The 13,701-nt window shown below is 43.5% G+C and overlaps 1 protein-coding gene across 1 annotated transcript in view; it reads left to right on the top strand.

Annotated features, from left to right (window-relative positions):
- The window catches only part of LOC150085794 (protein Skeletor, isoforms B/C-like), a 715,869-nt gene that overhangs the window by 435,351 nt on the left and 266,817 nt on the right, over positions 1-13,701 (top strand). Inside the window, exon 10 of the mRNA XM_090374255.1 lies at positions 13,265-13,403. Coding sequence (XP_090230381.1) covers positions 13,265-13,403 — 139 coding nt within the window. The remainder of the gene's footprint in view (positions 1-13,264; positions 13,404-13,701) is intronic.

Below are 13,701 nucleotides of genomic sequence, written 5' to 3'. Positions count from 1 at the left end.
TCAGCACTGTGAATTCATACCTCTGTGCTGATGATCTCACTTTTTCTTGCAGTTCTCAAAACATGACCTTCATTGAGCGGCAGCTCCAAATTTCAATTAATAATATTCAGTTATGGATGGCACAGAATAGGTATCGACTCTCTTGTTCAAAATCTAAAGTAGTTCACTTTTGTAAGAAACGGAAGATGCATCCAGATCCAGAGGTACACTTAACAAATCAGCCTATCTCAGTTGTGAACAGCATTCGTCTGCTTGGTCTGACTTTCGATAGTAAGTTGAACTTCATAGAGCACGTTAAACATCTAAAGACGTCTTGCCAGAAAAAAATGAACATACTCAAGAGTCATTTCTTCTACATCATGGGGGGCAGATCGGTACACATTACTTCATTTGTATAGAGCCCTAATAAGATCTCGCCTTGACTACGGTGCCCCGGTGTATGATTCTGCTAGGGAGAGCATGTTAGCACAATTTGCACCAATTCAACACTCTGCCCTGAGGATTTCTATAGGCGCTTATAGAACTTCACCAATTCAAAGTCTTTATATTGATGCTCATGAACTTCCTCTAAGCCTTAGGAGAAAGATGTTACTTCTTTTAGGTGCCTCCGTAGCCAGGTGGGAAGGAGCAGCAGTGCGTAGCACACGCTTCTTGATTAGACCGGGGTTCGAGCCCGTCACCACCAAATACGGAGGAGGCAGAAAGATCAGGGAATAACCACCGCATATCCCGGAGCAATATGGCCTTAGTTGCTAATGCTTATAAAACCCAAATAACAAATAACAAGTTACTTCTTAACTATACAACTAAAATCCAAAGTCTACCTACCCATCCCATTAGGTTGATACTTAATGACCCACAGTTCACAACATTGTATAGAAATAAACCTAGGACAATTCAGCCTTTTGCTTTCAGAGCTCAAGCATTATCGGAAACTTGGAATATACATCCTGATAAAGTTTTTCAAGATTTAAGTAGTACGGATCCCCCATGGACATCTATTAAACCACTCTGTGACAGTTATTTTTTAAACTGGGGAAAACACTCTCTTGAAAATGTTAATATACAACAACTCCATATTGCCCACGCACAAAATTACCTGCATTTTTCAAAAATATACACTGTCTGATCAAAATCTGAGAGTAGAGTGGCCGTTTTCCCTCATCTCCGTATCACTTCCCAATGAATGCAGCAGCTATACAGCTGAATTATATGCCATCAAACTTGCAGTAGAAAATATCCTCCATCTGTCCATCCATCAAAGCATGATATATACGGACTCCTAGAGTGCGATTATAAAGCTTTGCAGAACAATTCTTCTCAAACACATCCTTTAATAAAGCTCATAAAATCCAAACTGATGTATCTTCAAGAACTCCAACGAGTGGCCATTTTCTGCTGGATCCCAGACCATGCTGGGATACCAGGAAACGAATGTGCTGACTATGCTGCTAAACATCCCCCCTCAACGTGGGCACCTGTACGTGGTGAGGGGACCGCCCAGTGATGCTGCTGGGTTTCCAGATTAGCATCGCTGGGATCTAACGCCCATACCTTGGTTCCAGGGTTACATCGTTGGAATCCGGCGTGTGCAGCCGTGCGCCGCGACCCGTGGAAGCGGAAAGGGGGATCCTGGTGGTTGAGGGGCCCAGCCTTAATACACCACTTTGGCCCCTGCTTCGACGAGACGGGTGGTCCCGGACCGGCTCGACTGGGATCAATCGGCGGGTGGTATTATACTGCTAGGGTCAACTGCGTTCCAATAAGTCTCCCTCCCTATGGTCCTGGGACGGGATAAAGACTTATTGGTAACGTGGGTATGGTGTTCTAAGCGAACTCGGCGTCCCATTCGTGTACGCAGTACCTGCTAGTTCATGGATGGGCGTCCCCTCGTAGGGCTCCGTGGTGGGTGAGGTACTTAGGCATCAGACATTTTTTCTTTACTCATATGAGTAATTTAAATTCTTCTTCTGGGGCCCCAACAAGGCCCCTACCTAACCGAGACGATAATACTGACACCAACAATGCCAAAAGAGCCAGAACTGAGGATAAAACACCATCTATAACACCGCTATTCCTCATTCTCCATTCTATCGGAGAGCAGTCAATTGGGAAGATGTCACCCTTCTTCATCCAGAAAGGATTAGAAGGGTTGGCTGGATCACCGAAAACCGTAAAACGGCTGCGTTCTGGCGATCTTTTAGTCGAAGCTTCAAGCACGAAGCAAGCAGAAAAAATCCTCAACGCGACATCCATAGGGGGAATACCGATTAGCGTAACACCCCACAAAACATTGAACTCTTCACGAGGTGTCATTTCAGAGTGGGATCTTCTTCACGTTTCTGAAGAAGAGATCTGCTCTGAATTAAAAGACCAAGGAGTGACGGCTGTCAAGAGAATACCAATGCGGAAGGATGGGAATCTCGTCCCTACCCGAGTTCTCATCATAACATTTAACACCCCACGGCCTCCAAGTTCCATTAAGGCAGGCTACTTAAACTGCCCAGTGCGGCTTTACATTCCGAACCCACTGAGGTGTTTTAGATGTCAGAAATACGGCCATTCACAAACAGCTTGTCGTGGTAATCCTGCCTGCGCTCGATGTGGTACGAAAGACCACGAGAGCAAGGAGTGTTCAGCTTCCAAACCAATTTGTATAAATTGCCAAGGAGAACACCCTGCCTATTCTAGAGCATGCCAGAAGTGGAAGGACGAGAAAGAAATTCAAAAAATAAAAACAGAACTGAACATATCCTATCAGGAGGCCAGAAAACGCATTCAACCAATAAATAGTGGGAAACCTTCATACGCCCAGAAAGTTTCTGCAAAGTGCACCATCGGTACACAAACGGAGATGACTATACCACCAAAAGAGTCATTTACTCCGATTGCACGCTATTTATTGCATTCACAAAAGCCCACCCAAAAAACACAGTCAGCTGCCACTCCTATTTCCGTACCTCCTAATGCTCCACCACTACCAAAACCAAGTGGTAAAGTAAAGGTGCAAACATCGGAAGGATCACCTGCAATACGAGAAACAATGGATGTCGAGGATAAGGAGGTATCGGATGACCCAGTTCTGGAAATCTTTGCAGAAGAAGATATGGACACAGGCCAAAGACCTGTGTTTCCAAAGAAAGATAAAGCCAGGACTGAGAAAATGAAGCCCTCAGCCCTTCGGAAACCACCTGATGGACCCAACAAATCCAAATAATGGGAAAGTTTAAATTTCTACAATGGAATTGTCGTGGATTCCGTCGAAATAGTGACGACATCAAGGCGCTCCTGAGTAAGCATGAGCCTACTTGCTTTTGCTTACAGGAGACGTATTTAAAGGCAAATGAGGACCCATACTTGCGTAACGTTTTCGTTATACGAAAAGACAGAGATGCGGATGGACCTGCCCACGGAGGCGTCGCAATCCTTGTGGATAACCACATCCCATTTCAAGCTACACCACTTACCACCAACTTAGAGGCTGTAGCAGTTCAAGTTACTGTAGGGTTTCTTTTAACTGTTTGTTCCATCTATTTGCCACCTGGGAATGACATCCCCCAGGCAGACCTTGATGATCTCATTAGACAATTGCCGCCACCTTTTCTGTTACTAGGGGATTTTAATGGACACAATACTCTGTGGGGTAGTGTAGACATTAATGGAAGGGGTCGGACTATAGAGCACATGCTTGAAAACAATGACCTGGCCCTTCTAAATGTTGGACTTTACACCTTTTGCCACATGCCTACCCGTACATTTACTGCGATCGATGCTGGATACATCAACTGTCCAGTACGTCCATACATTCCGAACCCATTACGGTGTTTTAAATGTCAGAAGTATGGACATTCTCAAATGGCCTGCCGTGGAGTCCTTGCATGCGCCCGGTGCGGTGCAAAGGACCACGAAACAACAGCATGTTCAGCCACTAAACCCACCTGCATTAACTGTGAGGGAGAACATCCAGCCTATTCAAGAGCATGCCAGAGGTGGAAAGAAGAAAAAGAGATTCAACGGCTGAAGGCAGAGCTAAACATATCGTACCAGGAGGCAAGAAAAGCAGTGAAACCTCTTAACATCAAAAAACCTACCTACGCCCAGAAGGTAGCAGGGAGATGTTCGATTGGGACTCAGACGGACATGTCTGTCCCTCCAAAAGAATCATTTACTCCCATTGCACGTTATCTTTTAAGCTCCCAAAAACCTGCACAGAAGGACCAATCAGCTGCCACTCCTATATCGATACCTCCTAATGCTCCACAAGTAACAAAAGCAAAAGAAAAGAATAAGAAAGGGGAAGTAACACCTAGTACCCAGGAAAACATGGATGTCGAGCAGAAGGAGGTACATGATGAGTCAGTTTTGGAACTCTTCGCTGAGGAAGAAATGGACACAGGACAGCGTCCATACTTCCCCAAGAAAGAGAAATCCAAGACTGACAAAATTAAGCCCTCAGCACCTCGGAAGCCGCCTGATGGACCCACCAAGTCCAAATAATGGCTAAATTCCTACAGTGGAATTGTCGTGGATTCCGGCAAAATACTGACGACATCAAGGCACTCCTGCAAAAGCACAAACCAGTTTGCTTTTGCATAGAGGAGACTTATTTAAAGGCAAATGATGACCCCACCATGCATAACATTACCGTCATTCGTAAGGATAGAATTGTGGATGGTCCTGCCCACGGAGGAGTCGCAATCCTCATCGGCAACCAGATCCCATTTCAGCCTTTGCAGCTTACAACTAGCATTGAAGCTGTAGCAATTCGCCTTACAGTGGGGTTCTTATTAACTGTCTGCTCTGTTTATTTGCCACCTGGGACTGACATCCCCCAGAAAGACCTTGATGATCTTATCTTGCAATTGCCTTCCCCTTGTTTAATTCTTGGGGATTTCAATGGACATAACACTCTGTGGGGTAGTGCTGACATCAATGGAAGGGGACGAGTCATAGAGCATATGCTCACTGACAATGATCTCTCCCTCCTAAATGTGGGAACAAACACCTTCTTCCACATGCCTACCCGAACTTTCTCTGCCATTGATCTTTCTATCTGCACCCCTTCTCTCCTTCCTTCACTTGCTTGGGAGGTAGAGGAGAACCCATATGGAAGCGATCACTTCCCCGTGATAATCACCCTAACTAGTGGTAGACCGTGTCTTCCATTTAGTTTACCGCGGTGGAAGATTGATCAGGCTGACTGGAATGCCTTTCAACATCTGGCAAATCTTGACATCGCTACAGTCAGTCAGGTGCCAATCAATGATGCAGTCGTGTACGTCACAGAAACAATTGTCCAAGCAGCTGCAATTGCAATCCCAAAATCATCTAGCCGGTTCCCACTATCCGAAACCTTGGTGGAATTCAGAATGCACAGCAGCAAAAAAAGCACAAAACAAAGCCTGGGGGATATTCCGCCGATATCCCACAACTGAAAATTTAATAACATTTAAACGTGCACGTGCGAAAGCGCGTTATGTACGACGTCAGAGCCAAAGGAAATCTTGGATTCGTTTTACATCTTCCATAACTCAGGCTGCTAGCTCAAAAGTAGTCTGGGATAAGATCCGGAAAATGAAGGGAAAATATCCACCATGCCCTTCTGTGATCCTCGAGTATAATGGATGTCCAATTGCAGATCGAACTGCAGTAGCAAATACTCTAGGGGAAACATTTGCAAAAATATCTGCAATAACATCTTTTCCCGCAGAGTTTCTGGCCCTGAAAGAGAAAAATGAGAAAAACCCCCTGAACTTCTATTCAAAAGGGCTTGAATCCTATAACAAGCCCTTTTCACAGGAGGAGTTAAATGCTGCACTCTTTCTCACGCACGCAAGTGCTGTGGGGCCCGATGACATCCACTACGAAATGGTGAAACACCTCACACCACAATGTAAGGATCACCTTTTAATTCTGTTTAACAGAATTTTTCTTAATAAACAATTTCCGGACTCCTGGCGGAAAGCAATCGTTCTTGCCTTCCCGAAACCAGGAAAGGATCCTAGCAATCCAAGTAATTATCGTCCTATCGCTCTGACAAGCTGTTTGTGCAAAGTCCTGGAAAGAATGGTTAATGCACGCCTCGTATGGTATTTAGAAACAAATGGTCTGCTTTCCAGGACACAGTGCGGTTTCCGAAGAAATAGATCCACTCTGGATCATTTAATCCGATTGGAAACGTCCATTCGTGATGCTTTTATTAAATCCGAGCATTTGGTAGCAGTTTTCTTTGATATTGAAAAAGCGTATGACACAGCCTGGCGATTTGGAATTTTAAAAGACCTCTATAACTTTGGTCTTAGAGGTAACCTTCCTGTTTTTATTAAAAACTTTCTTTCGAATCGCCAGTTTCAAGTCCGTTTAGGATCCACCCTCTCTCGAGTTTTCTCTCAGGAAGAGGGAGTCCCACAAGGATCCGTTCTAAGTGTTACGCTTTTCGCAATCAAAATAAACTCTATCACAGAACAACTTCCACCCACTGTAAACAATGCCCTCTATGTAGACGACTTTGCCATATTTTGCAATTCATGCAATATGAGGGTCATTGAAAGGCAACTGCAGAAAACCATTGACCATCTTACAGCTTGGTCTTTGGCTAATGGGTTCAGATTTTCATCACAGAAGACTGTTTGTGTGCATTTCTGTCGCAAACGTAATCTTCATCCTGACCCAGAATTAAGGCTTGGGCAAAATAACATTCCAGTTGTAGCAGAATTCAAATTCCTGGGACTTATTTTCGACAAGAAGCTGACATTTTTAAAACACATCCGCCAGCTTAGGACAAGGTGTGTAAAAGGGCTTAACATCCTTCGTGCCCTCTCGTCAACCTCATGGGGCGCAGATCGTACTACCCTTCTTCGTCTCTACCGGGCACTTGTCCGTTCCAAACTCGACTATGGGTCTCAGGTTTACGGTTCTGCTAGAGATAGTGCACTTCGGTGGCTAGATCCAATCCACCATCAAGCCATCCGGACAGCCACTGGAGCATTTCGCACATCTCCTGTCCAAAGCCTTTACGTTGAAGCAAATGAACCATCTCTGTCTCTTCGACGTAAGCAGTTGTCCTTACAGTACGCCTTTAAATTAAAATCCCTGCCCGATCATCCCACGTGGCCATCCGTTTTTGAGCCACGCTGGGAACACCTCTACAACTCCCGTCGGACTGCCAACAAACCCTTTGGTATTCGCATTCAAGGGCTGCTGAATGAGCTGAACTTGACGGTAGACAATGTTGCCCAATCACCAAGGCAATTCTTTCCACCCTGGCATGCTTATCTTCCAACTTGCGACTTCTCCCTTAAGATCTGGGAGAAGGCTGCTACACCGCCATCTGTCTACCAGCAACTCTTTGCATCACATAGACAGCAGTATTCTGACTTTCTGCCAGTCTATACAGACGGCTCATAGTTAGAAAGCTATGTGGGATATGCTGTCGTGTTCCCTAACCAAACTTTATCCAATCAGATCCCACAAGAAACTAGCATCTATACTGCTGAGTTGCATGCAATACAATCAGCCCTAGATCACATTAAAAATCGCGACTACCAGAGGTATATGATCTATTGCGATTCATTAAGCGTGTTACAGGCTCTAGTATTGGTGGGGTATAACCCTCATCCGATCCTGTCCAGGATCCGGCATATTCTATTTTCTCTTGTAGAATTGGAGTTTGATATTCGCTTTTGCTGGATCCCAAGCCACATTGGGATTCGGGGAAATGAACTAGCTGATACTGCTGCCAAATCAGCCATTTCCCTGGATAGTCATTGCCTGTTAGTCCCCTATACAGACTACAGGCAAATAATACGCTCTAGATTATATTCCCAATGGCAAGATTCTTGGCACGGACAGACCACAAATAAACTACGTCATATTAAGCCTGTAATTACGCAATGGCTGTCCAGTTTACGCAGGGTCCGAAGAGAGGAAGTTGTTCTTGCTCGGCTCCGCATAGGTCATAGTCATCTAACCCATTCCTACTTGCTGAGGGCGGATGACCCACCTATGTGCGAGATGTGTAATGTCATTTTAACCATCAGTCATATTTTAATAGAATGTCCTACTTTTATTGAAGCACGGTGCTTGTGTTTTACCGCTTTTAATAATTTGACTGAGCCATTTACACTCAGTCAGTTAATAGGTGACAGAGACAACATGTCTGACGTTTTTAACTTTTTACATTCTATTAATTTCTATACAAAGATATAAGTTTTATGCTTTTAATTACTACCTCTTTTACCTAAAAACTAATTGCCTGACGTGGTAGCCTTGGCTACCAAAATTTTTAGTAGTATTTTAAATGTGACTTGGCGCATTATGGTCTTAGCTGCCGATGCGCCATAAAAAATCAAATCAAATCAAATCAAACTGCGATCGATCTCTCTATATGCTCGCCCTCTCTCCTTCCCATGTGTACATGGGAGGTTGAAGACAATATTTATGGCAGTGACCACTTCCCCGTGATATCCACCCTTTGTAAAGGGAGACCATGCCACCCGTCCAGGGTGCCACGGTGGAAGATCGGTCACGCTGACTGGAATGCCTTCAAAAATCTAGCATTATTTGATATCAACACAGTCAGCAAGGAACCGATTAATGACGTGGTAAAGTACATTACAGACGCTGTTGTCCTAGCAGCGGCAATTGCAATACCAAAGACTTCGTCTCGGTTTCCACCATTTCCAAAACCCTGGTGGAATTCCAATTGCACTGCAGCAAGAAAGTCTCAAAACAAGGCGTGGGGTATTTTTCGCCGGTACCCCACTGCAGATAACTTAATAACATTCAAACGTGCACGTGCGAAAGCACGTTACGTAAGACGTCAGAGTCAGAAGGAATCTTGGATCAAATTCACATCTTCTATCAATCAGGCTTCATCATCTAAGCTTGTGTGGGATAAAGTCCGAAAAATGAAGGGGAAATATATATCCCACCCTTTTTCGATTCTGGAGTATAATGGATCTGCAATTGCAGACCAAACTGCAATTGCAAATACTCTTGGGGAGGTATTTGCTAAAGTGTCTGCCAAAACATCTTACCACCCTGAGTTTCTGGCCCTCAAACAAAATGTTGAAAGGCAACCTTTGAAATTGTCGTCAAAGAACTGTGAAGCATACAATCAACCCTTCACTGAATGGGAAATGAAAGCGGCACTATCACTATCCCAGGCGAGTGCCGTAGGGCCGGATGACATCCATTATGAGATGATAAAACATCTTTCGTCTCAATCTCTGGATCAGTTGCTCTGTTTGTACAACAGAGTTTATCTTGAAGATGAGTTTCCGGACTCCTGGCATAAGGCAATCGTGCTTGCGTTTCCAAAATCAGGAAAAGATCCAAAATCTCCGAGTAATTACCGTCCCATTGCTTTGACAAGCTGCTTGTGCAAGATCCTGGAAAGGATGGTGAATGCCCGTCTCATGTGGTATTTAGAAGGGAATGACCTCCTTTCCAAAGTTCAATGTGGTTTCCGAAGGAACAGGTCAACACTTGACCATCTTATAAGACTGGAAACATCTATCCGAGATGCTTTCCTTAAACGTGAACACCTGGTGTCAATTTTCTTTGATATCGAAAAAGCGTATGACACGGCCTGGAGATTTGGAATCTTAAAGGATATCCATGATCTGGGTCTGAGGGGCCATCTAGCCTTCTTTATTAAAAATTTCTTATTGAACCGGTCATTCCAAGTTCGTGTCGGCTCTGTTTATTCTCAATCTTTTTGTCAAGAAGAAGGAGTCCCCCAAGGGTCAGTGTTAAGTGTTACGCTTTTCGCTATCAAAGTTAATTCTATTACTGAACAACTTCCTCGAACCGTAAACAGTGCCCTCTTTGTTGATGACTTTACCATCTTCTGTCAGTCATGCAACATGAGGGTTATTGAACGACAATTGCAGCATGCCATTGACCATGTAAAAACTTGGGCAATGGCTAATGGTTTCAGGCTATCACCACAGAAGACCGTCTGCGTACATTTTTGTCGCAAACGGAACCTTCACCCTGAACCAGAACTCAAACTTGGACAACACATCATTCCAGTAGTACCTGAGACAAAATTCTTAGGTCTCACATTCGATAAGAAGTTGACATTTTTACCACATATCCGTCAACTGCGAACAAGGTGCACGAGGGGATTGAATCTCCTTCGTGCCATCTCCTCAAATAAATGGGGGGCAGACCGATGCACTTTACTGCATCTTTATCGTACACTTGTTCGTTCAAAATTAGACTATGGGTCCCAAGTGTACGCATCGGCTAGAAATAGCGTACTACGGTGGCTAGACCCACTGCACCACCAAGCCATCCGTACTGCAACTGGAGCATTCAGAACATCTCCCGTCCAGAGTTTATACGTCGAAGCAGGTGAACCACCACTATTGCTCCGACGAAAGCAATTGTCGCTAAACTATACCTTCAAACTAAAATCCCTGCCAGACAACCCAACGTGGGCTTGTGTTTTTGAGCCACGATGGGAAATGCTTTATAAAACCCGTCAGACTGCTAACCGATCCTTTGGCATCCGTGTCCAAGATCTGCTCAGAGAGCTCAACATTACGGTAGACAATGTTGCAAAGTCACCAAGGCATCTACTTCCACCCTGGCATGCTCGCTTACCATCGTGTGACTTCTCCATAAAAAGTTGGGGGAAAGCCATAACTCCGTCCTCTGTCTACCAACAACTCTATGCTGCCCATCGATCCGATTACTCTGATTTCTTGCCTGTGTTCACTGATGGCTCGAAGTCAGAGTTGTCTGTAGGATCTGCTGCTGTCTTTCCAGATTGTACTATATCTGGGAAGATTCCCCTCGAATGCAGCATATATACAGCTGAGTTGTATGCTATAGAGCTAGCCTTGGACCACATTAAAACCCGGAAGCATCAAAGATGTATGGTGTACACTGACTCTTCAAGTACACTGCAGGCTTTATCGGGGATGAGATATAATCCTCATCCAATATTGACCCGGGTTCAGCAGACTTTACATTCTTTGTTTGAGAGTTCACTCGATATCCGTTTCTGCTGGATCCCAAGCCACATTGGGATCAGGGGAAATGAACTGGCTGATGCTGCGGCCAGATCACCAGAACCCCAAAACACGTATTGCCTGTTAGTCCCCTATACAGACTACAGGCAAATAATACACCAAAAGATTAATTCCCAATGGCAACAATCTTGGCATGAGCAAGTCACAAACAAGCTCTATCAGATAAAGCCTGTAATCGGACATTGGCAGTCTAGTCTGCGCAGGAACCGCAGAGAGGAAGTTGTTTTAGCTCGCCTCCGCATAGGACACAGTCATCTTACACATGCTTTTCTGCTGAGGGCAGATGACTGTCCTATGTGCGAGAACTGTGGCACCATTTTAACTATTTATCACATTTTAACCGTGTGTCCACGTTTTACCCCTGAACGTGATTTTTATTTTACCGCTTTTAGTCATCTGGCTGAGCCTTATACACTCAGCCAGATTTTATCCGACAATGACCACGTGTCTGCTGTTTTTAGCTTTTTAAAATCAATAAACGTTTTCGCTTATATATAAAATTTACATTTTATTGTGAAATTTTGTTGATTTACCTTTTATACATTTGCTAAATTTTTTGACATAGTGACCTAATTAATTAGGTCACTGAAAGTTTATTCTTTTATACATGACCTGGTCTTGGCGCATTATAGCCTAAGTTGCTAATGCGCCAATAAAACCCAAATCAAACTCAAACGCTAAACATCCATCCAACAGAGAATTATCACAGTATTACGTTCCAAATCTTGACTACAAAAGTAACATTCGAAGAATGTGTAAAGAACAATGGAGAATTCAATGGCAAGCCCAAATGCATAATAAACTCCTCCAAATAAAACCTGAACCGCAACTATGGACCTCCAGCTTCCGTATAAACAGGAGGGAGCAAATAATCTTAACCAGACCGCGAATTGGCCACAGTCATCTTACACACCTTTATCTCCTCACAGGTAACGATCCTCCACACTGCACACAGTGCAACTGTCCACTCACAATGAAGCATATTCTTATTGAGTGTACTTTATACACCACTGCCCGCCAAGTCACTTTTAGCTCTATGCCAAACCTTAAAGAACCTTTGACACTCTGCCACATCATAGGTAACGACGCTAATCTACTGGAGTTCTTTCATTTTACGAAAAAGATAGAATTATATGATCGTTTTTGAGTAGTGCCATCACAATCACCATGCATATGTAACATTCATAACGGTGATAGGTGCAATATGGCCTAAGTAGCCCTTGCACCAAAAAAACAAAACAATAACAAGGCAATGGTCAGGCCACATCTAGAGTACTGTGTACAGGTCTGGAGGCCTCATTTTAGGAAGGATGTAGAGTTGCTTGAACGAGTACAAAGAAGGGCAACAAGATTGGTGAGGCGAACAAAGGGATGCTATCGAGAAAGGCTTAAGTTCTGCAAATTGCAGTACCTGGAGAGTAGGCACCTGCAAGGTGATCTGATTGAGTTGTATAAGGCCTTGAATGGGTTGAGCAAGCTGAATGCTGATGGGATTCTTTCTCTTGCTCAGACTAAGAACCTGAGGGGACACAGTTTCAAATTGAGGAAAGATAGCTGTAGAATAGATATGTGTGCAAATTTGCCTTACGTCAGCAGGTAGTTGATTGGTGGAACAGGCTTCCGTCTTTTGTTGTGGAAGCTAATAGCCTAAATAAATTTAAGGCTGAGCTGGACAGGCATTTGGAACAAATGGGAGGGTTTTTTTTTTTTTGGCTGATGCTGCATAAGCTTGCTTTCTTGCATCATATGCCTCTACTAATGCTAAGGATCAACTTCATCCAGTGGGCAAGCATTGTTTTGATGAAGAGAATGCTGTCTTTCAGGATGACAGTGCTCCAATCCACAGTGCACAGGTGGTCACCCAGTGGTGGCGAGAAGAACAAGACAACTTTTACCCGTACAATGGCCATCACAGTGACCAGGTCTAAATCTGGTAGAAAATCTATGGGGAACTTCTGGAATGAAGTCTCAGGAATCAATTTCTAGCTCCATTGAACAAGCAGAAATTGATCATGTTTCTTGAGGACAAAAGGTGTTGTATCCCTCCTGCTGACTTTCAGACACTTGTAGATTTTATGTCATGACATATACAGGCTGCACCTGACTCACATTTATGGTCCAACACTGTATTAGTGATTTTACATTTGTTACTTCTGGTTTTATTATTTTTAGTTTCATTTTTTAATTTTTAATTTTTTTTTTTTTAATTTTATTTTCAGTGTTCTAATGTATTGGGTCGTAACAGAGGAGTTTGTCCTGACCAGAAAGTTGGAGGTGTAGATAATTTTCAAATACATACATATATAAAAGAAAATGGCATAACAACTATAACTTATAGAAGAAATCTACTTAACACAGGTATGTTAATTGCAAATACAGATATTTAAAATAATTGGATCCTTAAAGGAAGTTCTGAATATATTCTATCACCATCACCAGATATGATGTTGAAAGAGGTGTGTACTTTTCGCATTGCTCATTGACACCCTAAGTGGAAGCATCAGATGATAGAGCTGATATTCAATTTACGTCAATGACCCACGTAAGTACAGATATTTGGCAGTGTCCAGTTTTGCAGTAATTAAATCATCTGATTACAGCTTCACACTGGTGGGTCTATTATAATAACCTCATTTCCCTGACAAAAAGGCAGGGA

The sequence above is a fragment of the Mastigoproctus giganteus genome, chromosome 5, assembly GCF_048544385.1.
Source record: "Mastigoproctus giganteus isolate SK-2022 chromosome 5, ASM4854438v1, whole genome shotgun sequence".
Taxonomy (NCBI): domain Eukaryota; kingdom Metazoa; phylum Arthropoda; class Arachnida; order Uropygi; family Thelyphonidae; genus Mastigoproctus; species Mastigoproctus giganteus.
This window is presented reverse-complemented; position numbering and strand designations above follow the sequence as displayed.